The 25,748-nt window shown below is 38.5% G+C and overlaps 1 protein-coding gene across 1 annotated transcript; it reads left to right on the forward strand.

The window, feature by feature from the left end:
• Positions 1 to 1,888: 1,888 nt before the first annotated feature.
• Positions 1,889 to 10,671, forward strand: eve (homeobox protein even-skipped). Its single transcript, XM_090162362.1, has 3 exons — positions 1,889 to 2,282; positions 7,911 to 8,116; positions 9,798 to 10,671. The coding sequence occupies exons 1-3, from the start codon at positions 1,889 to 1,891 to the stop codon at positions 10,434 to 10,436; spliced, it is 1,239 nt and encodes a 412-aa protein (XP_090018488.1). The 3' UTR covers positions 10,437 to 10,671.
• The last annotated feature ends 15,077 nt before the right edge of the window (positions 10,672 to 25,748 follow it).

The raw sequence follows: 25,748 nt of genomic DNA on the forward strand, positions 1-25,748 counted from the left end.
GAATAAGTGCTAATAATTAAAGCAAAAATGACAAATATAAGAGTTTTTTTTACAAGTTCGCTGCGGGCACCACAAATTACGAGCTCTTAAACGCTCTTGGAAGCGTCGCAAAATGGATCGGGACAACGCGACATTCCGCCGAGCACTGTGTCATAAAAAAAGCTCGAAAGTATCGTCTCTACAATGCGTAGGGTTGTAAAGAAAACGGCGCGCAAAATGGAACTGCGAAGAATGGATGCAAAGTGACTAATAATAAAATGCCTCGTAACCATCCCTGCCTCTCCACCATTATTCAACGACAGAGTTCTCGGTAAAAGCCCGCGCAATCAGTTTCGTTTATATTTAGGTTTCAACTCCGCTGCCGAACTATTAGGAGCCATAAACGAAGAGACGCGAAAAACGTTTTCTCGAAAACGCGTGCCCGCTAGCCCTAATTCCGTTTTAAGTTGTTGCGGTCGAAGCCAGTCCTCCGCGCCTTCCAATTTATACGCGCTAACTGTACCCCGCAACCATCCTTTACCCTCACTCCCAGGTATCCCCCAAACCGCGGGAGGTTCGCGAATCTCGATAGACTTTTTAGCCAGAAGCGCCGCCGCTTTTATTGGACCCCCGAAAAAAGAAAGACTGGAAACTATCGCAGTTTCTTCCCCACCGAAGAAGTTCGAAATTGTCCCAATTGGTTTTTGGTGGGCTAAAAAGCAACGTGATAAAATGATCTAGGCACGAAAAGAAAACGTCGCTTCAACTCAAAGAGCTCTTAATCGCGCTAAAGTTTTCAAAAAGTCGTAAAACTCGACGATTTTTACGCTTTTAGCGGTAAACTGGCGAGTCGTTCTGCTAAAAACACTCTCCCCCCCAACGAGCAATAATACATCACTCGTTGTAAAAACGCGAAAGAGCCACGAACACGCGCGCGTCTTCTCAAAGCCCACTAAAACCCGCAGCGTATAAAGTGGCCAATTTCGACGCCGTCAACAAAGGTTAAACGCTGCAGTCAAGGTCGTCCTAAACTCATCAGTGATTGAACGGTTTAATACGAGGGAATTAAATTCCGAAACTAATTTCCGCCGGTTAAACAATAGACTAATTGAACGCTACTCGAAAGTGTGCGGAAAATGGCGGCCGTCTGGGACATGAAAAAAGGAGAGAAGCACCCTAATCATTCACTAGGAGTAATTAAGTTAATAAATCATGGAAATCACTATAAAGAGCGCTTTATTTTATACGCCATCCATAAGGCCAGCTCGCCGCCCTCCTACGCCCTGGCCGGAGTAATTCCCAACCCTGCCGCCAAGTCATCACTCCTCTCAGAGTGATCAAGATATTAGATGGCTCCATGAATCGAGAATGAATTAAAGGAGTGGAGGCCATCTATATACTAACGTAGCCACGCCCCCACCGTTCAAAAAGCGGCCAATCGCGACGCCTCCCTGATTTTCATAAAGCGCTCGATGGATGCCGGTTCACTCCAATAGCGAAGTCGCTTTCCAGAGTGCCGCTTTAAGTTCGTTGTTAGCTGGTGGCGCGTACCGAGGCGTGGGGCTTCGTTTTCGTTCGCGCAAAGGCAGTTCCAAGTGACGGAGGAGAGCTCGGAGGCGAACATGGGGAAGATAACATTGGAGAGAGATTGCCCCGTTGCGAAGAGGGGCGTGACGTAGTTGAAGAGACGGGGGGGGCGAACGGGGGGGGGGCGGAATGATCGCTAAGGAGCCGCTCATTCTCACTTTTAAAGTTTTGGGGAGGCCAAAATCATTTCCAAATTCGAACTCATCATCGACAGACTTTCCGAGTCTTTAACCTCGCGCTTTTAAAGTTCACCTTCAGTCGGACTGACCCGCGGCTCAGACCGCGATTAGCCAGGTTCGTTATTCAAGTATCGCGTCGAACTATGCATTCCTTCAGACTGGAACCGACGGTAAATTGTCCCTCGGAAGAATTGCACCAGCACCATTTGCACGGAGACCCCAACAAATTGCACCATCGAACGATGATGTCCAGTCCGCCGACCACCTTCGGCGAATCCGTGGCTCTGCAAAGGATGCTGGAATCCGCCGCCGCCGCCGGACATCAAATCCACCCGGGACGCGTCGCCTCCTCTCACCAGCACAACCACCATCATCGGAGGACTATGATGGAGCATCAGAGGCCGGAGGTGACCAGCAGCGGGACGAATGAAAAGACGAACGGCCAGTACAGCCCCGTCGAGAGCAACCCGCTCAAGTCGAATCACACCAACGTGGACAGCAAGAGTCATCAAAACGGAGAAAGCAAATGCAAAAAAGGTACCAATATTCTTTTTTATATTCAAGTCAGCGTGTAAATATTTAGTTAAATCCTTTACGTTCAAATAATATTAATGTTTCCGCGATAATGAAACAAAATCGAGACCAAATAATATAAAGCCCCAGGAATGGAAGGATTGATATTATTGGCCGCGTGTTTTGGCTGCGCTAGAAACTTCCGGCAAAGCAAATCAGAGTAACCGGAAACGGTTACCCCAACCCGGTCTCTCTTTAAAAACGAGAGGCGCAAACGTTCCACTAGACGGAGCTACACCTTCCATTCCTGGGGCTTTATATTCTTTGATCGAGACCCAAATTTGTTAGGTGTAATATTTTGAAGGGATTTGAAGGCCCGATTTTCGGAGTGTCGGGGTAACCCGGCCACCTGAATTAATGGCTTTAAACGTCGCTTGATGACTTAGGCCTATGGTGGTGCTTTGGGTATTAGCCTAGCTGATTATTATTATTATTAATTCTTGAGTCTGGTATCTTTATCTCTTCTAACTTCCAGGAAAATATTTAAGTTGGGTAATAAGCGATCAGGCGCGGTTCTAGAAAATGATTCTTAAAAGACCTTTTCACACGAGCCAACTTTTCAAATCAAAATGCTGAGTCAGCAAAAATGGATCAGTGATCCATTTTTTTCTCGCGTACTTTTTTGGTGGATCAACTCATCGAACTTTTATTCACACGAACCAACTAGTTTACTCAACTCAAAGTTGACTCATCTAGTTGGGTCAAAAAGTTGGCTCGTGTGAATAGACCTTTAGGAAAAAATCGAATAGAAGTTTATATAAATGAAAATTTTTTGGGTGGGCCCACTGGACCACCTCCTAGAACCGCGTCTCAGGCTAATACCCAAGCCACCACCTTATAGGCCTAAGTCATCGAGGGACTTTTAATGCCTTTAATTCAGATTACAATCGTATATGAGGGTGGTGGCAAGTTCACGCTAACAGCTCCCAACACTCGCTATTACCTTTAACCACAACAAGAGTTTAATAGCTATCATGGAGTCCTTAATTATGGCTTTACCCATTTAGAAAGATATTAAACGTGTTCATTTAACGTAATGAGAAACGGAAAAGGCGTGTTTTTACCTCAATACGAATCTTTTAAAAGTAACAAAAATGATCCTCAGAACTCCAGCGAATCCTACTAGGTGTCACTCGACAGAAAAGGAACCTCAAAAATTGGACAAAAGAAGGCAGAAAAGATTTCTCGATTCGTAGGGTGTCAGGGTGGCGGGAAGTAACACGTCAGAAAGAAACCTAGTTGTCAAATAACACGCTGGAAAGAGTCATTTCTCAGTCTCAAGGCGGAAACTGAAATCACGCCCAATCCGTAAAGAGTCCCCGGTGACCAATTTCGGATTCAAATAATCGGCAAATATAAATATAAAGGGTGGTGCGGTTCCGGAATGCGTCGTTCTTAAATAAAGAGAGTCTCTTGACCGGTTATCTATCTTTCTCAACGTCAAACGCGGAAGGTACGCGTTCGGTACCTTCGGGGGCCGGGTGGTAGCACGCGCAATATCTATCGCCGTATCTGATCCCCCACCACGGCACGGTGCATTCTTGGCACGGGTGTCAGAGAAGCGCTTTCGCTTTCGTAGCGCGGATGCTCGACGCGCCCGAAAGAATAGGAAGAGTCGACGATGCCGGTGGTCCCCGGGATGACTTTAAAGCTACATTAGTGACTTTATCGTCAGGGGCCCCACACGCCTTCCTCGTTGCGAGACGCCCAAAGAGGGGCCATTCACGACCCCAACCCTTAAACGCGTTACGTATTATTGCGGCATAGGAAACATTTAAGAATGCGCGCGCAATCCATTAGCTATCCTAGGTGGGGCCGTTACTATACGACCGTACTTAGAGTTAAGAATAGTTTTAGGAGAGTAATAGCTTTTCAAAGGACTTCAATGACAGGTTAAACTACCCCTTCGAAAAAGTGTAGGAGTGTAGAGGTGTGCTGTACAATCTACAGCTACAAGCTTAACCCGTATTTTAGACTATTAAAATTTTTAAGTAAATTTGGCTTCAGTTTACAAAAATACGAAGTTCAAACATTAATGTAATTAAAAAATACACACGTATTTATTACTATACAGAATCTCATGATCTTAAAAAGTTCGCTTTAGTTTTTTTAAGTAATTGTTTCTTGTAAAGCGTTTTCGGGATTAAGCCTATTAACGCTTTCATGAATATTTTATTGACTCTTTGAAAGTTTATAAATTTTAAATTTATATTCCATTTTTTTATAGGAAAAATAAGATTATATTTCTAAAAATATAGGACTTTATAGGACCATTTTTACAAAATTAAAGGATTTTATAGGAATATATATGCTATTTAATTTACTAACTTTATGCATTTAAAAACAAAATCTATACCTAGTGAAATAAATCTTTGATTTTCACTTTAAAATAGAAACTATTTAACCATTTTATCACAAAAATATACTAGTAGCTAACCATGTTAACAATAACAAAAGTATAGACTAGAATGACTTGATATATGAATTTATCCTATAGCTAAATCTAGCAATTTAACTGAGTGGTTGGATTTGAAATGGGCAAAATATCAAAATTAAAGGATTTTATAGGACTTTTGGGGGATTTTGCCGAGGATTTTGCTAAAAATATAGGCTGTTATAAGAATTATAGGACCTCTGGGGGCCCTGTAAGCAGCACGCTTCACACTTTAACGTTATTTATAAAGCTTAGTGGGTAGATATGAAATTAATTTACGTAATTTAAAATCCAAATTTAAATTTGTAGAAATAGAAAAGAATTGCTATCTACAAACCGCGTAGCAACGATCCAATCCAAAGTAAACGTTACGAAACTCGACGATAAGAAAAGCTCAAAAACTAATATGTGTAAAGAATTTCGATACGCTGCTGGAAAAATAGAAAAGATTGGAATAAATAGCTACACGCCGCCATTACGAACGCTTAGAAGCCCCCATTGTGAAGTTCCCGTCCAGGAGAAACAGGTGTAAGCGATTGGCTTGGCTTCTTTTTATCGGGATAAGGGACACCGGTTGACCATTAATCACCCCGAGAGCCTTTCCCCGCCGCCACGTGCGTACCGACCCGGCTCCATTGACCGGCGACCGATCTGACGACCAAAAATCGTAAAATAAAATCTCTCGTTGCACCCCCGGTGGAAGAAAGGCGCGTGTTTTCGCTGTGGTGCTTGAAAAGAAATCAAGCCGCGATTTTCCGCCTCCCGTTATGAGATTGAGACATTTTTCTCGGGTTGGGGAGCATTCGAGGCGAAGGGGTCGGACCTCAGCTGCCCAACTTGGCCCATAAATTAGAACGGCACACTTAGGCGACGTGACAAGTCGGGATAAAGATATACTTTGTATCAATATTTTGCCGTGAACACGGATAAATTGAAGAATTAAGTCAATTTGTGGCTCGCGCCAGCAGGCGGCGTTTGTAGAGAAGGTTTTACCAAAAAAAAAAGAAGTCCACCTAAAAAATTCTCATTTTTGAAAGTGGTACAAATTGAATACGCTCAAAATCGCCTAAAATAGCTCCAACTTATTTGATTACAGCTTATTTCTAACGTAACTATCTACGGTTAATGTTAAACCCGGTCGCAGAAATGGGAAATTCGTTGATTCATCATAAACATGGAAGTTCTGGTACTTGAGGGGTTAGGTATATAGCTAGTGCAAATCTTTGACGTCATTTTACTCGAATTCTGTACTTGGTGTAATGTGGCCAGGGTTACAAGATTTCAAAAAAATAAATGCATACTTAATCCTTTTCGACTGTTCTGGGGGCTTAAAATTGTACACATTTTACTAAAAATTGCCCTATTAGTCTACTACACTAATAAAGAAGCTACAAACGCAACTTTTAAGCAGACGACTTTAGGGACGACCAAATTCGATTTATCCCGTTACGTTTGCCTTTGAGGATGAGTAGAAAATGTAGACCAATCGCTAGCCGCCCTTGATGTAATGTTCTTAGCCCTAATAGTTTGATTTAGTTCAGAAAAGTGTATTTTTTGCTTTAGTCCCATTCGACCGAAGTCGGTTTTTGAGGTGTCCCATTCGACCGAATTCCGCCGAAACGTGCGGTTTTTATGTGTCCCATTCGACCGAACGCTTTTATGTGTCCCATTCGACCGAACGCTGCTATATAAATTGGCTTTTGCTATGTTTTCAATTTAGTTACTGAAATAGTAAACTTAACCAACTCTAACCTAACCTAACCTAAACATGGATCTTCGATAGTATATACCTTATAAATAAAATACCAAATCACCCCGCCAATTGGGCTACATTTTAAAATTCTTTCGGTCGAATGGGATTTCGGTCGAATGGGAATAAACGTATTTTTTTGCTCAAGAAAAGCGAAAAGTATTCACATTTGCAAATTTTGGATCTAAAAGTAATTTTTGAAATCAGAAACTGATTTCGAGATTTTCAAACTGATTTTTGCCCTGATTTCGGGATGTTCAAGTTGATTTCTAGATGTTTAAATACAAATTATCTAGAGTATACGGGATTTGTACGAATGTCGGATAGTGGCAGCTAGAAGCAACAAACACTAGGAGAACGTAGCTGGCCTTTAAACACGCTAACGCAGTGTTGTGTACAAATTTCATTGGATGAACCTTTACGCTGAACGTTTTACGGGCGCGGGGGGGGGGGGAGAAAATTTCCGAATTTTCCCCTTCCGACGGCAGCAGGCGCTAAAGCGTCTAACCAATGAAAAATGTACGCGAGAAAATACAGGACTTTTGACGGGTGGCGTTCTCCTTGTGTTTGTCGCTCCTAGGTGGCACGGGCGTAGGAACGTTCTGGAAGTTGGAGGGGGCAAAAAGAAACGAAAGGGGGTCTGGATAATGGATTTGAATTTTTAATGGAGTGTAGCTTCTCCGAATGCATGTGTACATATTACTACTATGTAAAATGGCGGGAAAAGACTAAAATTTAAACACAGTTGATGTTCTATAAGCTTAAATGCTTTTAAAATGATAATTTGAGCCTTTTGAAGATTTCAACTGACCAAATCGTTGGAGGGGGCAATAACATTTTTGCCCCTCCCATCCAAATTCTAGGGAGGGGCATTGCCCTCCCCTCCGCGGTTCCTACGCCCCTGGACAGTGGCGTAGCGAGGATATTTGGTGCCCGGGGAAAAACACCCAAATTGGCGCCCCCCTCCCCGCCCGTTGACTCTGGAAAACCACTTTATTTTCTTTTTTATTTAAAGTGTACTTTTCAAGTTTCAATAAAAATGAGTTTAATTTAGCTGAGTAAAATGACACAACTGCTATGGGGATAACAACATATACAAGTCATGTGGTTTTGGCCATTTTTTGTAAATTTTAAACCGTCATATTTTGAAAACAGTTTGAAATCCCTAGACACTATCTATATGAAATTTTTCACAAAAATCCGAGATGGTCAGGTTTTTGAGAGTGTTGATTTCACATGGAATACCCCATAATCTAACAATCTCTTTTACGTGTGATACTTTGGGCGCCCCCTAGCCATCGGCGCCCGGGGCCGATGCCCCCCGGTACGCCTCTGATGTCGGACCCCTCGCTAGCAACTATTGGTGTAATGTCACTATGGAAATTAACCTTGGAATTGTTCTTGGCAGATATCCCACACAGTCAAAACGGAGTGAACAACGCCAGCAGTCAACAGTCCATCGTGGATGCCAACGCGATCCGGCGCTACCGGACGGCGTTCAGCCGGGAACAATTGATTCGCCTGGAGAAGGAGTTCTGCCGAGAGAATTACGTGTCCCGGCCCAGACGCTGCGAGCTGGCTGCCGCCCTCAACTTGCCCGAGAGTACCATCAAGGTAATTATCCCTCGTTACGCAGTATTCAAAATACACTGGTGAATTAGAAGCCAAATAGTCTACGATGGTGGCCTTATCTCAAAAAGCTCAGCGGTTTTTTACTGAACGGGTTTTTCAAATTCCGGTTTTGACGTCACGTTGAGCAACGAAGTCATCGGCTGTAAGAGCAGTTTTTTCCGTGGCTCAACGGTCACGTGACGTCGCAGCACGGAGGAAGGCAGACGCCGCAACAGACGATATTTTACAAAATTACAACAACCGTAAAAAAGGTTCAACAACATCCTACGTCACGTTAGCAACGGTCTCGACGGAAATATTTATTCAGATACTTCGTTGAGAGTTACTGAACGCAGCCACTATCTTTTACTTTTTAGTCAACGAGCGCGTGCTAGAGTCGCGAGCAATTCCGGATTTACGATCTCCCGCGCGAAGATGATACTAATAAACCGTTGCCTACGTTATCATAACGGCCAGTGCACGCCTCCCGATAAGCGATACATTTTAAGTTTCTTTGCTTCTGATGCAATCAAGATGGCGCTATGATCTAGACTTAATAAAAGGTTTTCAAAACCTAGGCTTAACCTTTACCATTGCGACAGAACAAAAATTTATACTAAAACCATGTCAATTATTAAAATATATGTACTCATTATTTTTTGTAAAATTTGGGAATTAAATTTCATTAAAGAAGTTAAAAAACGTTAATTGCACCCCAAATTTGTTATAGTGGTTTCTATAAAATACGGGAAGTCACGTGTAAATGTTTTTATACGTCATTAGCTATCATTAGGTGGTTTTTTTTCGCCTGTTCTGGGTTTTTGAGCAGGTTAAAAAGTGTAGCCCTATGACGTCATTTTACTCCAATTCTGTCTTGACGAAAAAAAACGAGTTGGAGTAAGAAGAGAGTAGTTAGAGGTTAAAGGCTATTTATTTGCCGCAGCAGCCGAAGTTTTGTTTTAAGATGGCGGCCGGTGGTGAGGTCATCAATATGAGGCTAATTTTTCTCATTTATTTAATAATAATAATAATCAGCTAGGCTAATCACGCTAATACCCAATGCACCACCTTAGGCCTAAGTCATCAAGCAACTTTTAAAGCCATTGGATTTAACAATTGGATTTTCGTTAATAAAAGCTTGCCACATGTGAAGAGCTTCGTGTTTTTGTAAAACGAAATTGAAGGCAACGAATTTTCTATATAAGCAGACGACAAAGCTAGATTACTCTCTCTACACCTCCTTTCGAGGAGGAGTAAGAAGTGTAGCCTAGAGCTCTGGAACAAGCGAACAAAATTCGGGACGGTGTAAATCTTACAGCGAGAACAGGCGAATAAAACGTTTTAGGTTAACACTTTTTGTCCTCGGACAAGCGAAAAAAAACACCTTATATTGAAGATAGAGGGCACGCGCTCGAGTCGATAAAGATTTTTGAAATTTGAAGTCCACGTGCGAAACGCGCGGGCCAATAAAGTACTAAAAAGCTCAAGATCGTGACCCGGAGAAAAACACTTTATATTTTAATATTTTTGGTTTTATTTTATGAAATTAATGCCAGTATTTCCTTTGCACGGGCCTTTATAAATAACGTAGGCAATGACGTAGGAGCAACATTTCTTTATTTCCACTAATAATAATTTTTATTTTATAGAAACGTATACTAAGAAATCTTTGAAATGATTGCAGGTGTGGTTCCAAAACCGGCGCATGAAGGACAAGCGTCAACGCATGGCTTTAACCTGGCCGTACGCCGACCCTCATTTCGCCGCTTACCTGCTGAACGCGGCCGCCGCCGCTTCTTCCATCCCGGCCGGAGCGTCTTACGGGCCGTACGGGCCCATCCCGGCCTCCCCGTTCGGATACTACGGCGGCCTGCCGTCTCTGGGTCGATATTCTCCGTACGCGGCGAACATGCAGCCGGCCATGAGCGGCAGCCCGCCTTACGGGGTCCGACCGTCGCCGCCCACCGTGAACGGAGGGGAAGCCAACATCCGCAGCCCTAACTCGGGAAACATCGCCGTCAGCGTGTCCCCGCCCGTCGGCTCGTCCGTGTCTCCGCTGTCGGCGGCCGGTGGACATTTCCCGGCGTGCGCCTCTTCCGCGCCGACCGGAGAACCCTGTCGATGCCACTTCTTCGGCTACCATCCCAACGTGGTACTGTCCTCCGCCTCTCGGGAGACTCCGCTTAATTACAGCCTGCAAGCGTCGACCCGCCGGCCCGAGTCCAAGTCCCCGAGCGACGCCTCCATTCCCAGCCAGAGATCGTGCAAGACCACGTTGTTTCAACCCTACAAGAACGACGTCATAAGCGAACGATCGTCGTGAAATCATTGCACGTAGACATTTTATAGAAACCTTTTAATTTATTCGAAGTGTGTAGCTTGGAGCCCTAGTCGACTTTACCAGTGTATACAAATTAGCCGTAAACACTCGAGCATTAATAATAACGATGATAGTTTCTCGTAAAATTAATTAAATTTAGAATTCGTCAATCGTACATCCTTTTAGTTCCTTTTACAAAAAATAATGAATTTTATGAAATAATCGCTTGGAGTCGTTCCTGTCGCTATATAATGTACATAAATTTATAATTATATCCACTAATTCAAAGCGTGTAAATAAAATCACTTGTGTGGAATAAAATGTCATAAATTAACCGGTACCACTTTGTTTTAATATTTTATATTAGGCCTAACGGGTATTCGCGACGAATGCTGTCACTAAGCCTTCTTTTGGTTGTCGTCGGAACTAGATAAGTTAGTGTAAATACACTAATATTAGCAGTTAGTGGGCCTTTTAGGTTTATAGAAGATATACAAGTTTCATATTACCATTTGATTATAATTTTACACTGTTTCGCGTTTCCCGCAAGCAATTACTATGCCCAAATTTAAGCAATTTCCTTAATTAGACAATAGCAGACGCTAGATCGTTGGAGTTACCTTTGAACTTCGGAAGAGCGCGGCGCCGCAGCGCCACCTAGACTCGTTTCCGTCGCGAATAATATTGGCAAAATAGAAAATTCAGCGTCATTTTGATAAGTTTCGGTGGGGTGTTATTAAATTAAATAAAAAACACATATCCTTCACCATCGAGATAAAAAAGAACAAAATTCTCTAAGGGAGAGGAGTACGCCGAGTTAAATAATAGATAAAAGCGTTCGTTGATAGAGAGAGGAGAGGCGACGTAATAGAAGGCAATGAATCCCGGGAGACGCAAAAAGAGGAGAGCAGCTTCCGCCCGCGAGTCTGACAGCGAAGCTGCAATATAGTGGCGGCATAATCACTCAAACAGGCGAGCCGCAGTTGCCTTTTATTTCGGAAAATAGCAATATGTAGGTTGATAGAAAACTCAGAGCCTCCTGTTCAAAATTCACCCCTCTTTATACATTTTGGAAGCGGGGAGAGGACTGCAAATTCTATTACAGAATGATGGAAGTAACATCCCGGAAAATGGGATAAGTCTCGAATGTATTTCCATTTTTGAAACTCTATTTAATAGGCGAGTTTGTCAAACTGAAAATGGCCCAAAGTAATATAGTTACTTTTAATAAAGTAGTTTATTGGGTTCGTTATTTAGGTAAAATTATTAATATTAAGTGGTTTATTTTCGCTCGTTCCGGGATTTTGGAGTAGGGTAAGAAGAGAAGGCTATGACGTCATTTTACTCCGATTCTTTGGTGGCGAATAGTTTGAGTCGGAGTAAAATATTTTTCCATAATGACTGCCTGTGGTCTTTTTAGCGGATACATTGTGTCTAGCAGACGATAAAAGCTGATTTTCTCCTTTACACCTCCTTTTCGGAAGGAGTAGAAAGAGTAGCCCTAATAAATACTCTGAAACCTTGGATTAATAATAGTAGTTCCTACCTGGATATATCACTTGGAAAAAATATAACCAGCAAGTGGATTTTGCGACAGCAGCGCCGCTTCGGCGAAGTTAACGGAGAATTTCCGAAAGTCCCGTAACACGTAGCCTTCTACAAGGCAGAACCCGTAACAAACCCTTAGCAAATGCACGCGGAACGATAGAGTGATATATCCAGGTAGGAACTACTATTATTTATCCAAGCTGAAACCTACTAATAGTTTATGGGGCGGAGTAATTCTCATCCCCGGAACAGGCGAATAAAACCTTTTAGGTTAAAAAGAGTACACTTTTAGTCCGAGAACTGGCGAAACAAGTAAAGAGAGAATAAAATTACGTTAGTTCTTCCAACCGATTGTCAGATCATAACAATTGCGTTATCTGAGCCGATCAGATAATCCGCTATTTACACTCAGATTTTATCAGATCCGTCAAAATTCCAACCATATAGTTTATAACCCTAAACTAATCCGAATTCATTTTAAAGCTACCAGGGCGAGGGGCGGACATTCACAAAAAATGTGTACGGGATTTTGAGATACTATTTTACACTTAATATCGGATTGCTTAACTTTGGTCCCGGATTTCAGGATTTATCGTCGGATTTCGGGATTTAACGCTAGATTTAAAAATTTCACGTCGGACTTCGCGATTTTGCAATTTCTCGATGGATTTTGGGATTCCTCTAAATTTCAAGATTTCAGGTCAGACTTCGGGATTTCACGTCGGATTTCGCGATTATGCAATTTAAAGATTTCACGTCGGATTTCGAGATTTCCCCGCGGATTTCTGAATTTCTTGCCGCACTTCGAGATTTTACGTCGGACTTCGGAATTTCTCTATTTCTCCTCGATTTCGCGATTTTGCAAATTTCTTGTCGGATTTCGAGGTTTTGAAAAAATCTCAAGATTTTGAAGAAATCCAGGCTGAATTTCGGATTTCTTGGAAAGTTTAAGGGATTTCTTTGAATGTCCGACACCTCGGACCAGGCTCTGGGCCATGTTTTGGCCTATGCAAAATAGACAATTTTTTCTAATGCTAAGTTTATTTTCAGATCTATATGCGGTTGTGTAGCAAGGGTGCACATGCCCCCCTCGAAACGTATCCCCCCTCCCAAAACAAAATACTGACTACGCCACTGCCTGTATGCCCATATAAATTACGCGTCAATAGGCTGATAGTATATTTAAACGAAGAACAGAAAATGCTTTATTCTAAACAAATGTCCTATTAACTTACTCGTGGGTCCCATGTTATCTTAAAATCCATTATGTCCGCAGGTATTTCGTTAATTTTTTTTTATTCAAGGAAGAAAGGGCTGATTGAGTCTGAGAAGACCGCGAGCCCGGCGAAACACCATCTGATTAATCAGGGCGAGATACGTGTAACGGCCACGCCAACGGGGGGATACGTGGGGACAGGGGTGGGGACACCCTTGGCGGAAGTATTCCGACCACCCGTTGGGGAATTGGTAGTCGTCCTCAGACGACCATCCACAAACTCTGCCTCCCGGAAGGTATTTCGTTAATAAACTGTATACGAAAGATATGCAATTCCACCTAATTTCCCAACAGATATTGTCCTCCGTCAGTCACAAATCAGAAAATGTATTGTTAAACAATTCCATAAATTATGCCAATATAATTTACTAATTTTGTTAAACCAAATTTATAATGAAAATAAAGTAATTTTAAAGTTTAAAAATGTTAAATATTTAAATTATTTATATCATATAGTAACAGATTAAAATTGTTGATAGTATTTTAATAAAATTTATATTAAAATTGAATTATTACTACTATAAGAAAAAAATATTTTTCGATTTAGAATATACTCCCAATAAAGCAGGATTGGACAAAATCGTTTTTTTTACGGAAGAAATAACAAAATCCGATTTATACTATAATTATCCGATTATTTTATAATTATCCGATTTTTTAAAAAATAACAAATCGGCGCCTTTTTAACGATGTTAATTGTCAAATTTCAAATATAAATAAAAATGACACTTTGAACTTTTAATCATCACTCTGAAATGAGACTAATTACATAGCAAAAAACTTAAAAATTGATAATATTCAATTTTGATAGTTGTAAGTATAAATACTGCTGTATATACTTCTTACAACCGGTAAGTTAGTATTGCTTTAAAATTAAACTCGTACTGCAAAATCCAACTCAACATGTGTGTCGCAAACTTTTGAATTTGATAATTATCATGATTTTTTCATCGGATAATTATCGATAATTATCATGATAATTATCAACCAATCCTGCAATAAAGGTTTATGTGACATATAAATAACATAAAATACTCAATTGATTTATATATATCACCCTCTGGTTGCACTTGAGCCCGAGAAGCTAAAAATCTGATAAAACGTAATTGTCTTACGACCATTAGGAGGTAATTAGATGAAAGCCCGCACGTCCGGATGGTAATATTACCCCAGGGTATTAAATAATACCCCGTATAAAATGAGGAGGCTTGCAAATAGGAAGGGGGGGGGGAACTGAGTACACGGTTTATGGCGCCATTTGGGGTTCTATTCGGGGCCAGCTAATCCCCCAATAAATCGTGTAATCCCCTTTTCGCGCGGGACCCCACTCTCGCTCGGCACCCCTCCGCTAAATTCCGGGCGCAATAAAAGCATATTTACACCCCGACTTGCCGCTTTAATAACAATGGCATTGATGAACCAGGGGTGGTGCGCCCCTAGAACCTCCTGTCCCCTTCCGTTTAACCCGGCGCGTGAAATGACTTTACAATAGGTCTAGATCCTATAAAAAATGGTAGTGGATTAAGAAGAAAACTTTGGAAGACTGCCGCGCACCTGTTCCTTTCAATGAGTATGCTACGTTATTAGAAGAGATGACATTTTGCTTCTCAAATGATAAACTACGTTTTGATACTAGGATTTTCGCTATTGAGATTTTCCAATGACCTTATACACTTGCAAATCCATAAGCGTGACAGTTTTTTTGGGAAGGGTAGATATTTATTTTTCTTGTAATACCCCAATATGAAAAAATATGGTTTTGGACTAGTGTTGTTAATTTTCAGGAAAAATAAAATGCGGAAAAATTTCCAGAACATTTTCCGAAAATCGGAAAAATAAAAAATTTAAACATAAATTACTTTTTAAAGGCCTAGGTTATCTTCTACCTGTCACCCTTTAAATTTATTTTCCTTCCAACGTGTTCTGCTGTTGGCCTACCACCAGGGTATTTGTTTGGAAGGAAAGTAAATTTATAGGGTGACAAGCAGACGAAAACCTACGCCTTTAAGGGTTTTTAATGTTTTTTAAATTTTTATCGATATAAAATGTCTAATAACCGTAAACATACTACAAAACATTAATAGTGTTACATTGTTAATCAGTTTAAACTAGTCTAGATTTTTAGTTTTACTTTTAGATTTGAAAAAATGATGCGAAAATGCCGCTTTATATATATATATAATCATGGAAATAATTTTTTTTCGGAAAAATTTCCAGAAATGCCTTGGTCATTATCCGGAAAATTTCCCGACTTACAACACTAGTTTGGACAGTGGCGTAACTAAGGACTCTTGCCGAATGAAAATGTTTAGGAAATATCCGTTAATGGAAAACAACGGTAAAAATGTTACTTCTCAAACTTTTTATCACGAACGCCATGATCTATCTCTAGCTTAAACCTCAGATGAGAATACGTCGTGGGAAAATACTCCGGCCCAAAAACCTGTCACGATGGCCAATTTACAACCCTCGTCATCGGGGCGCTCGGTCAAGGTTATCTCGAAATTGGGCCAATTATTACGGACGTGACCTTGGGAAAGGGACGCTTTCTTGACCATCACTTGGGGGATCGTCTGAAGACGCCGCGAAAGTGTTTTCCGGGATGCTGGTGACTGGCGCCTTGACTCCGGCGGGATGCGCTTCGAAAGGATTATCGGCAGGTAACTCTCTTTCTCGCTTTTCCCAGAGAGACCACATTATCGAAACAAAACCGACCTCGAGCAATCCGCTTCTGTTGGGAATTACAGTTTTTTCCAGCGGACACGATGAAAGCCTATTATCGCTGATACTCTGACCTTCGCGACCAATGTGTCCCCCTCTCCCTCGTGTTTAAGAAACAGAAGTTAAATCGGTTTTATTGCGAAAACAAGTTGGAAAAACAGATAGTGTCATTTCACTTCTGAGCTATGGCTATACACAGAAAAAAAAACATTCAAATATTATAACCGTCGAAAACTGGGTATAGAGGAAATCTTACAAGGAGACATCCCGAAGTGTAACCCACCGATTTTGTTCAAACTCGGGGGATTGGTAGACCTTCATGTATCATGAAAAATCCTAATTTGAATTTATTCAATGGGCAACCGTATTGCCATGGCAACGAAAAATGTTTTTGACAACACAAAATATTAAATTTTCCCATTGAAAACAACATGGGATTTTGACCTCAAATTGATCAAAAGTTGATCAATTTTGATGTTTTTTTGTCAGTTTTTATCTATTTTTTCTATTTTTGGCATTTTCGAAATTTTGAAATTTCTTAAAATCGGTCAGAATCCCATGTTATTTTCAATGGGAAAATTTCCATTTGTTGTTGTCAAAAAAATTTTCGTTGCCATGGCAAAACGGTTGCCCATTGAATAAATTCCCTTTAGGATTTTTCAAGTTACATGAAGGTCTACCAATCCCCCGAGTTTGAACAAAACGGTGGGTTACACTTCGGGATGTCTCCTTGTTAGAGGGAAGGGCCACCGTGATTGGTTTGCTTTAGATCGTAGTACACGCATGCGCATTTAAGATTTTTATGTTTTTATTTAATTAAACATGTTCTGGTAGCCCTGTCGATGAAAAGCTGTCTTCCATACAGTACCTACTATCCTACTGTTAACTCTATTAGTTTAAAAAAATAGTTGATCACTTTTAGGGCTTTGTGATTTACCATTCATTTCCTTAGTATTTCAGAGGACACAAATATTAAAGGTAAGCTTCATTAGTTTTTATGTTTTATGAGTTAAAAGCTTTAAAGGATCAAAATTAGGAAAAGTACACGGGCTAAAATGGCAAGGCTTAGAATCTACAATCGCTCAAGTGGTCTCTATGCCTCTGCTACAATGTAATCAGCTGGGATTCCCCTGGGAGGAAATATTCTTTTTTCATCCTACTGAAAGCTAGGAATATAATACTGCGTATTTCCATCCTCCCAGCTGAAAGATCCTACTAAAGGTGATATTGGGGGGGTTACCCAACATAGTCAAGGTGACTTTGGGGCGGGAAAATAATAAAAATAGTAGCCCCCAGTGGCCCAGTCAAAAGCGCCGCAAATTATCTATTCAGTCATCGGTGTTTTTTAACTGAAGGTGGCCATTTTCAAGTAGTAATTATAATTAAATCATTCTATTCATAATTTCATCGATATAATAGCAATCATCGATGTAAGAAAATTTGCTTTTTTAAACAATGTATTCATCCGCGTTTTACCGCCTAAATCCATGAAAATGACGCCTTGTCAAAGCCGCCTTGAAGGTGCGTGAAATTTCATTTCAATAGGTGGGGTAGTTTCTGAGGAACAGCGTTGCAGACATTAGGGATGCACCGATATATCGGTAACCGATATATCGGCCGATATATCGGCTAATTTTTCAAATATCGGTATCGGCCAATATCGGCTTAAGCGAGGCCGATATTAGCCGATATTTCTGGTATTAGAAAAACATTTTCTAGTGTTTCTTTTTGATCGCTGTTGTAGGAAATAATTATTCGCGTCCAAAACGGTCAGGAATCATAAGTGGTTTTTAGACTCCAAAAGCCTTAGATCATATCATTTTTTAACAGGTGGTTACGAGAGTAAACAAAAAAGCATAATATTGTGATAGGTAACTTTGTTAATATCGGCCGATATATCGGCTATCCTAGACCGATATATCGGCCGATATTATCGGCCACGATTAGCCGATATATCGGCCGGCCGATATATCGGCTGTACCCATATCGGTGCATCCCTAGCAGACATACAGACATTTGACTCACTATAGAGAGGGAGCTTCGACAAAACACTTGTCAATTTTTTTGCAAGTTGTAATTAACGAACAAAATTGGGGTATTTTGGATGTGAACGAAAGGTTGGTTTTTAACGAAAAAATCTTTACGTTATAGTAGTTTTCGTTATTAATTAGTGTTTACGAAATTACAACGAAATCGATAACTTTTTAGATTTTACTTTAACTTATTTTGTAGGGTTTCTTCAGTTTATCTACTTTTGGTCCTGCATCACTTTTGGTAGTTTGACAGATTTGTTTTAGTCAATTTCCATTGATTTAAGACGATTCTAGTCGAAACTTATTTATTTTAAGTGAATACTGCTCTTTTTATCCAATTTTGTTCATTGTCAATACAATTAATTCAACACGATTCTAGTCGATTTCATTTATTTAGCCCAAATTCCGGTTTTTTAACCAAATTTCATTCATTTTATTCAATTTCAATCATTTTTAGCCACGTTTTTGGCTGTTTTACCCAAATTGTCTTTTTACCCAAATTTTATCATTTTACCAAATTGTAGCCGATATTAGTTGTTTTAACACAATTTTACTCAATTTTGGTCATTTGGACGAATTTTGATTATTTTACTCAATTTTATTAATTTTTCGCTGGTTTACTCAATTTTATCACTTTACCCCAAAATTTTATCATTTTACAACATTTTAGACGATATTAGTTGGTTTAACACGATTTTACCCAATTTCGGTCTTTTTACCCAATTTTGGTCAATTTATCCAATTTTGGTCGATTTAAAAAAAAAATATTTGACAATACCCTATTTCGGTAAAATTTTGCAAATATTCCTTTATTTATCAAATTCATTGAAATTTTCTCGATTTTACCCAAACTTGATGAATTTCACCCAAAACAGTTCAAATTTAGCGTTTTAGATGAGATTTGAAATTTTAATTTTGTTTTATTTTTCGAAAAATTTCCCAGTTAAGTACTCTGTGAAACCGAGAAAATCCCATGCTTTTTTAAAAGTAGATTTTTTCAATTTAAGTTGTCAAAAACATTTTTGGTTGCCATAGCAAAACGGAAGACCAGCGTAACTTTTCCCTTGGTGAAAATTCATGTTACCCCAAGGTCTACATACCCCCCGAGTTTCATCAAAATCGGTGATTAACACCTCGGATACACTCCTCGTAAGTAAAGTAAGTTTAAGAACCATTTATTTGTAAAGTCAAAATTAAAGACACAATTTGGATATAGTAGCGCTCACCAAAAATTAAAACTAAAAAATAAACTACCTTTGAAAGGAATAAAAACAGCAGTGTCGTTAAGCGAATCACTCGCGTTGAATATTGAAAAATTAATAAATAAATAAATTATTTCGCAAACAAATTACAGAATTTTCTGATATTAAATAATTTGGAGACCCATATATTAAATTTCGGAGGCCCCTTAAGACGACTTTTGGAGGCCCCTACCAAAATTTCAAGCAGGCCTGTTGCTGGCGCCGCTACTGGTCATATCCCACGAACAATATTTATTAAAGAAAATGTTTTTATGGCATGCTTATGAATTGTTAAGTTACATATGGTATAGGTAAAAATTGTATAATTAATATAAAAAGTATTTTGTAACTATCATATTCAGTCTAAATTGTATTTTGTAACTATATATCATATTCAGTGTAAATTGTATTTTGTAACTATATATCATATTCAGTGTAAATTGTATTTTGTAACTATATATCATATTCAGTGTAAATTGTATTTTGTAACTATCATATTCAGTGTAAATTGTATTTTGTAACTATCATATTCAGTGTAAATTGTATTTTGTAACTATCATATTCAACGTAAATTGTTTATAGTTTTGTAATATCCGGTGTAAATATATTATACTTATTAGTTGAAGACAGTGTTGGGCCCCGCTCCTCTCATTGTAGGCGGATTTGTTATTATGAGCGAAAATGAGCGGTAACATATCTTTTTAAAAGTGCGCAAAACCCAAATGAGAGGAGCGCCAATTTTACCGCTCAAAAAAGAAGAGCTGAAAGAGAGGAGCGAAAATTTTACCTCTCAAGAAAGAGCGGAAAAGAGTATCGAAAATTTTACTGCTCAAAAAAGAGCGGAAAGAGAGGAGCGAAAATTTTACTGCTCAAAAAAGAGCGGAAAGAGAGGAGCGAAAATTTTACTGCTCAAAAAAGAGCGGAAAGAGAGGAGCGAAAATTTTACCTCTCAAGAAAGAGCGGAAAAAGAGTATCGAAAATTTTATTGCTCAAAAAAGAGCGGAAAGAGAGGAGCGAAAATTTTACTGCTCAAAAAAGAGCGGAAAGAGAGGAGCGAAAAATTTACTGCTCAAAAAAGAGCGGAAAGAGAGGAGCGAAAATTTTACTGCTCAAAAAAGAGCTGAATGAGAGGAGTGAAAATTTTGCTGCTCAAAAAAGAGCTGAAAGAGAGGAGCGAAAATTTTACCGCTCACAAAACAGAGAAAAGAGAGGAGCTCTTATTTTACCGCTCAAAAAGTAGCGAAAAAGAGATGAGCACCAATGTTACCGCTCACAAAAGAGAGCTGATATTCAAATGAGCTAAAATCGAAAAAAGCGCTCCTAAAAATTTTGATTTTTTATACTTACGAAATTACGACGTTAGATATAAAGATTTCAATAAATAAAGTGGCTAAAATGCATACAGTTCTTTTAAAATAAATTGAACTTACCGTATTTTGAACCAAGGGAGTTTTATTGAAAATAAACTACATTCAAGGTTATTAAAGGGAAGGGCTATATGTTATTGATAACTAAAACACTTCGTTTTTTGTTCAATATAATACTCTTTTTATTAATTCCCGAAAGAGGTGTGTTACATGATGTTTCGGGCCTTTTCCGCGATGGCGTTTACGCCGCCATTCTCAAACGCGTATTACAAATTAAAATTTGTTATTTGATTTGTAATACGAGTTGGAGAATGGTGACGTAATCGCCATTAAAAATCTTAACCAGTATTTTATTGTAACATTTTTAAATAAATATTATTTTAGTTCACTTTACTCCTACGTTATTTCGCGATAAGACTGTGTATATTCGAAAAAAAATCAGCATTAGCAGAATAAATTAAATAAATAATTAAATTTGACAAACACCCCAAAAACATTTTCTTCATCCTAATAAAACAAAACTAGAAAAATCGAACAGCCTAACAAACAAAGTACGATTTCAGCACCTCCGTCGTTCTCGGACCTAACTCGGCGACTCCAAAAACTCCGTCGCGTTAGCCGAAAAGTCGAGCTCGCTCGCTGGGGGTCCCGGGCCAGTAAAAATCTTATTATATGGCGATTAGCGTCCAGTTTTCCCAAATTTTAATGGCCAACGAGAAGAAAAGAAAACGTAAAAGTGCCTGGAGCAAGTGGCGCCGGGGAGATCAAACGAGCAGCCAGAGAGAGCGGCGAGTGTCCCGGGGAAAGATGGCCGAGTGTCCCCAGAGAGGACATCACTCACGCCACGGATGATGGCGAAGAAGGTCCCAGTTAACGAGTTTGTGCCTAAGAGAGCAATTTCCACCAAACGGCCAATAAGGGGTCGGAGCCATTTTTCACAACGGGACAATGACGACTGCCGAATGGGTAAATGGCATCGATAACAACCTTCAATCGCGATACTAAAAGTTTCGTTCTGCCTCAGCGCGGGGACGCGATCATCGCCAAAACGAAAATCCTATTCGCAAGAAACGAAAAGCGATTAGAAGTATAAACAGAAGTATAGAATCAAAAGTATATAGTGTAAGTCTTCCAAGATAAGTGTCTATCTAGCTATCCGGGCAGTGGTGTAGCCGGGGGGGGGGCACATTGAACAACGTCCCACCCCTAGTAACGTATGATTATACCAAAGAATATAAGGCCCCAAGAATGGAAGGTGTAGCTCCGTCTAGTGGAGCTTTTGTGCCTCTCGTTTTTAAAGAGAGACCGGGTTGCCTTAACCGTTTCCGGTTACTCTGATTTGCTTTGCCGGAAGTTTCTATGGCAGCCAAAACACGCGGCCAATAATGTCAATCCTTCCATTCCTGGGGCTTTATATTCTTTGATTATACGTACAAATCGTTTTATTTTTTTACTTTTTTTCAATAGTGTATTTCCCCTTCCCCCGAACCAAAATCCAGGTTCCATATCAAATCACGAAATCCAAAATATTTTTTTAAATATATGAAATAAGGCCGTAACTTTGAACCGGGAATTAAAGGGAATATAACCTCAGATATTTGGTGTGGAACACCAACGTTTGCCGCTCTAGCTGCTCTTGCCTTTGGCTTTAAAAATGTTTTGGCGCCACTGTACAGGCTAGGAATATAAAAATGTTTTGGTGCCACGGTACAGGGAAATTTGAAAAATTGAAGGGGTCTTCCATAAAGATTGCTTTGCGGGTTATATACTCTATTTAAATTACCCTGTACAGTGGCGCTAAATTCTTTTAGAGCCAAAGGCAAGAGCGGCCAGAGCTGCAAACGTTGGTGTTCCACATTAAATATCTGAGGTTATATTCCCTTTAATTCCCTTGAGGTATCCTCCTTTAAATTTTAAACTAAAGACAAGTTTATCCGTCTTTTTTAAGATATAGTTAATATATGTAGTTAATTTTTGAATTTATTTGGTCGTAGTGAGGGCCATTGGGTATTAGCCTAGCTGATTATTGTTATAATTAGTATTATTATTATGTTACTCTTGATTCTAGTCAGCGTTACCAAATGTACGATAATTATCGTACACGTCGATAATTTCGAACTAATATTTGGGCCGAAAATTTTAATCGCGAACTTCATATTACGCATTTCACTATTTCCACCAAATTCAAATTGACCACCAGTTTTCAGGCGTACCAGGGATGTGGGTGTTGAAAAAAATTCAAATATTTTAAAGGGAATATAACCTGCAAAGCAATCTTTATGAAAGACCCCTTCAATTTTTCGAATTTCCCTGTACAGTGGCGCCAAAAATTTTTAAAGCCAAAGGCAAGAGCGGCCAGAGCTGCAAACGATGGTGTTCCACACCAAATAGAAATCTTTCCAATACTTAGAAGTGAAGAGAAGCACATTGTGAAAAACTAGAGGTCGGGGACGGTTAATCATTATCCATGATTAAATTGATTTTTTTCGGGAAAAGAATGTAAACAAAGAAATTTACCGGTTAATATTTCGGAAAATATTTAAAAAAACATGTATTATTCGTAAAATTTGAGCTTTTTATCGAAAAAAACGTCGTTTTTCCGATTAATTTTACAAATTTATCAAAAAATTAATCGGATAATACAGAAATATAAATTATTTGATCAAAACGTTTTACGAATAATTTTGAGAGCTTTATCTATTGAATAAAAGTTAACCATCCCCGACCTCTATGAAAAACTAAATGAAAAGAGACTTAAAACGGTTGTAAAAATTCCAGAAGAAGGAGGAAGAGTTCCTCCAAAACGTTGGATTTTTAAATAAATAAATTGTGAATTTTAAAACCGTTTTAAGTCTCTTTTCATTTTCCGATACTTGACAAAATGGCTCTACAAGCGGCGCTGCCGTAAAGCACCAAGCGCGCAATTTGGTTTCGGGTCCAGTAATTATTCGTCCAAGGTCAAACATTCATAAGGGCTACAAAGCCACGCCCACGACATTAAAACTATATTAATTTATAATAATTTATTAAGTCAAAAGTCAGTCAACCATCTCCCTAAAATCTACTATTTTTTAATATTTTACTTTAGTTTCTCTCCCCTCCCCCCGAAAAAAATCCCGGGTACGCCACTGAGGCGTACGATAGAATTTTTTTCCTGTAAGCGATAATTTTTTGTCTCTGAATCTCGCAATTCTGATTCTAGTAGACACATTGTAGAAGGTAAATGAAAAACTCCGGGCAAACCGAGCTTTACAGTTTAAATCCCACAGATAGTTACGGTATAATCGAAAAACATTTTATCGCGATGAATTTGTCTCGAGCCAAACAAACGCGCGGAAAAGATAAAATTATCTGAGACGGAACTCCAAACAAAGATTCTCGTTTTATTGGAAGGATTATTATGGAGAAATTTGCTTCGCTGTTATTCCGTTATATCGAGGAAAAAGCTTTCTTCCCGAAAGAGGATTTGCAAATTCTCTACGTTTACCCGCACGATTTTATTACCAAATCAAAGACGGCGAGAAACCCGAAGGTGGCGCCCAATAGCGATCCCCTGTCGGTCCAACCAAACGGGTACAGCCTGCTCCACCTTATACGGGCCAATCCTTTATAACTTTACGACCTTTAAATCCCTTAAGGCCTTTCTGTTTTTCCTTATAAAAAACGTCCTACGAAGACAGTTTTTTGTCGCTTTTCATAAAATTAATTATCTAATCATTAGGTACCTTAATTCAAAGCTGATATACATTTTCTTTTAAGAATAAAAATTCAGTTTCGAGTTCGACGAAAAAAAACGTTGTGCTAAAAATATAACAGGCGCGGTTGTAAAAAATGATCTCTCAAAAACGTTTTTACGACGGTGGTCTTAAAAACATTTAATTTAATATTAATTTCATTCTCAATTTTAATTTAATATTAATTTCATTCTCAATTTTAATTTAATATTAATTTCATTCTCAATTTTAATTTAATATTAATTTCATTCTCAATTTTAATTTAATATTAATTTCATTCTCAATTTTAATTTAATATTAATTTCATTCTCAATTTTAATTTAATATTAATTTCATTCTCAATTTTAATTTAATATTAATTTCATTCTCAATTTTAATTTAATATTCATTTCATTCTCAATTTTAATTTAATATTCATTTCATTCTCAATTTTAATTTAATATTCATTTCATTCTCAATTTTAATGTAATATTCATTTCATTCTCAATTTTCATTTAATACTCATTTCATTCTTAATTTTCAATTAATATTCATTTCATTCTCAATTTTCATTTAATATTCATTTCATTCTTAATTTTAATATATTCATTTCATTCTCAATTTTCATTTAATATTCATTTCATTCTTAATTTTAATATATTCATTTCATTCTTAATTTTCATTTAATACTCATTTCATTCTTAATTTTCAATTAATATTCATTTCATTCTCAATTTTCATTTAATACTCATTTCATTCTTAATTTTAATATATTCATTTCATTCTCAATTTTCATTTAATATTCATTTCATTCTTAATTTTAATATATTCATTTCATTCTTAATTTTCATTTAATACTCATTTCATTCTTAATTTTCATTTAATACTCATTTCATTCTTAATTTTCATTTAATACTCATTTCATTCTTAATTTTCAATTAATATTCATTTCATTCTCAATTTGCATTTAATATTCATTATCTAATCATTAGGTACCTTAATCCAAAGCTGATATATTATCTTTTAAGAATAAAAATTCAGTTTCGAGTTCGACGAAAAAAAACGTTGTGCTAAAAATATAACAGGCGCGGTTGTAAAAAATGATCTCTCAAAAACGTTTTTACGACGGTGGTCTTAAAAACTTTGCTACAACGAAATACCAAAAATGGACAAAAATATGGAGACTATTTCTCAAATATTCCGCACAATGCATCGAGGAAGATAGAGCAATTATATTTTTTTTCTCCACTAGAGGGCTATAGAGACAGCTTCCTTTTATAATAGATAAAAATGTTTTCCTTTTATATTGTTAAAAAAAGTTTTGACTGAGTATTTTTTTGTCCCTCGTGAATTATGATCGTTTTACCGTTCTTTTATGCCCTCGTCTTCAAAAAGGCAAGAAGCTGTCAAAACGTT

Source organism: Leiobunum rupestre, chromosome 11 (genome assembly GCF_980474605.1).
Source record: "Leiobunum rupestre chromosome 11, qqLeiRupe1.1.hap1, whole genome shotgun sequence".
NCBI lineage: Eukaryota > Metazoa > Arthropoda > Arachnida > Opiliones > Sclerosomatidae > Leiobunum > Leiobunum rupestre.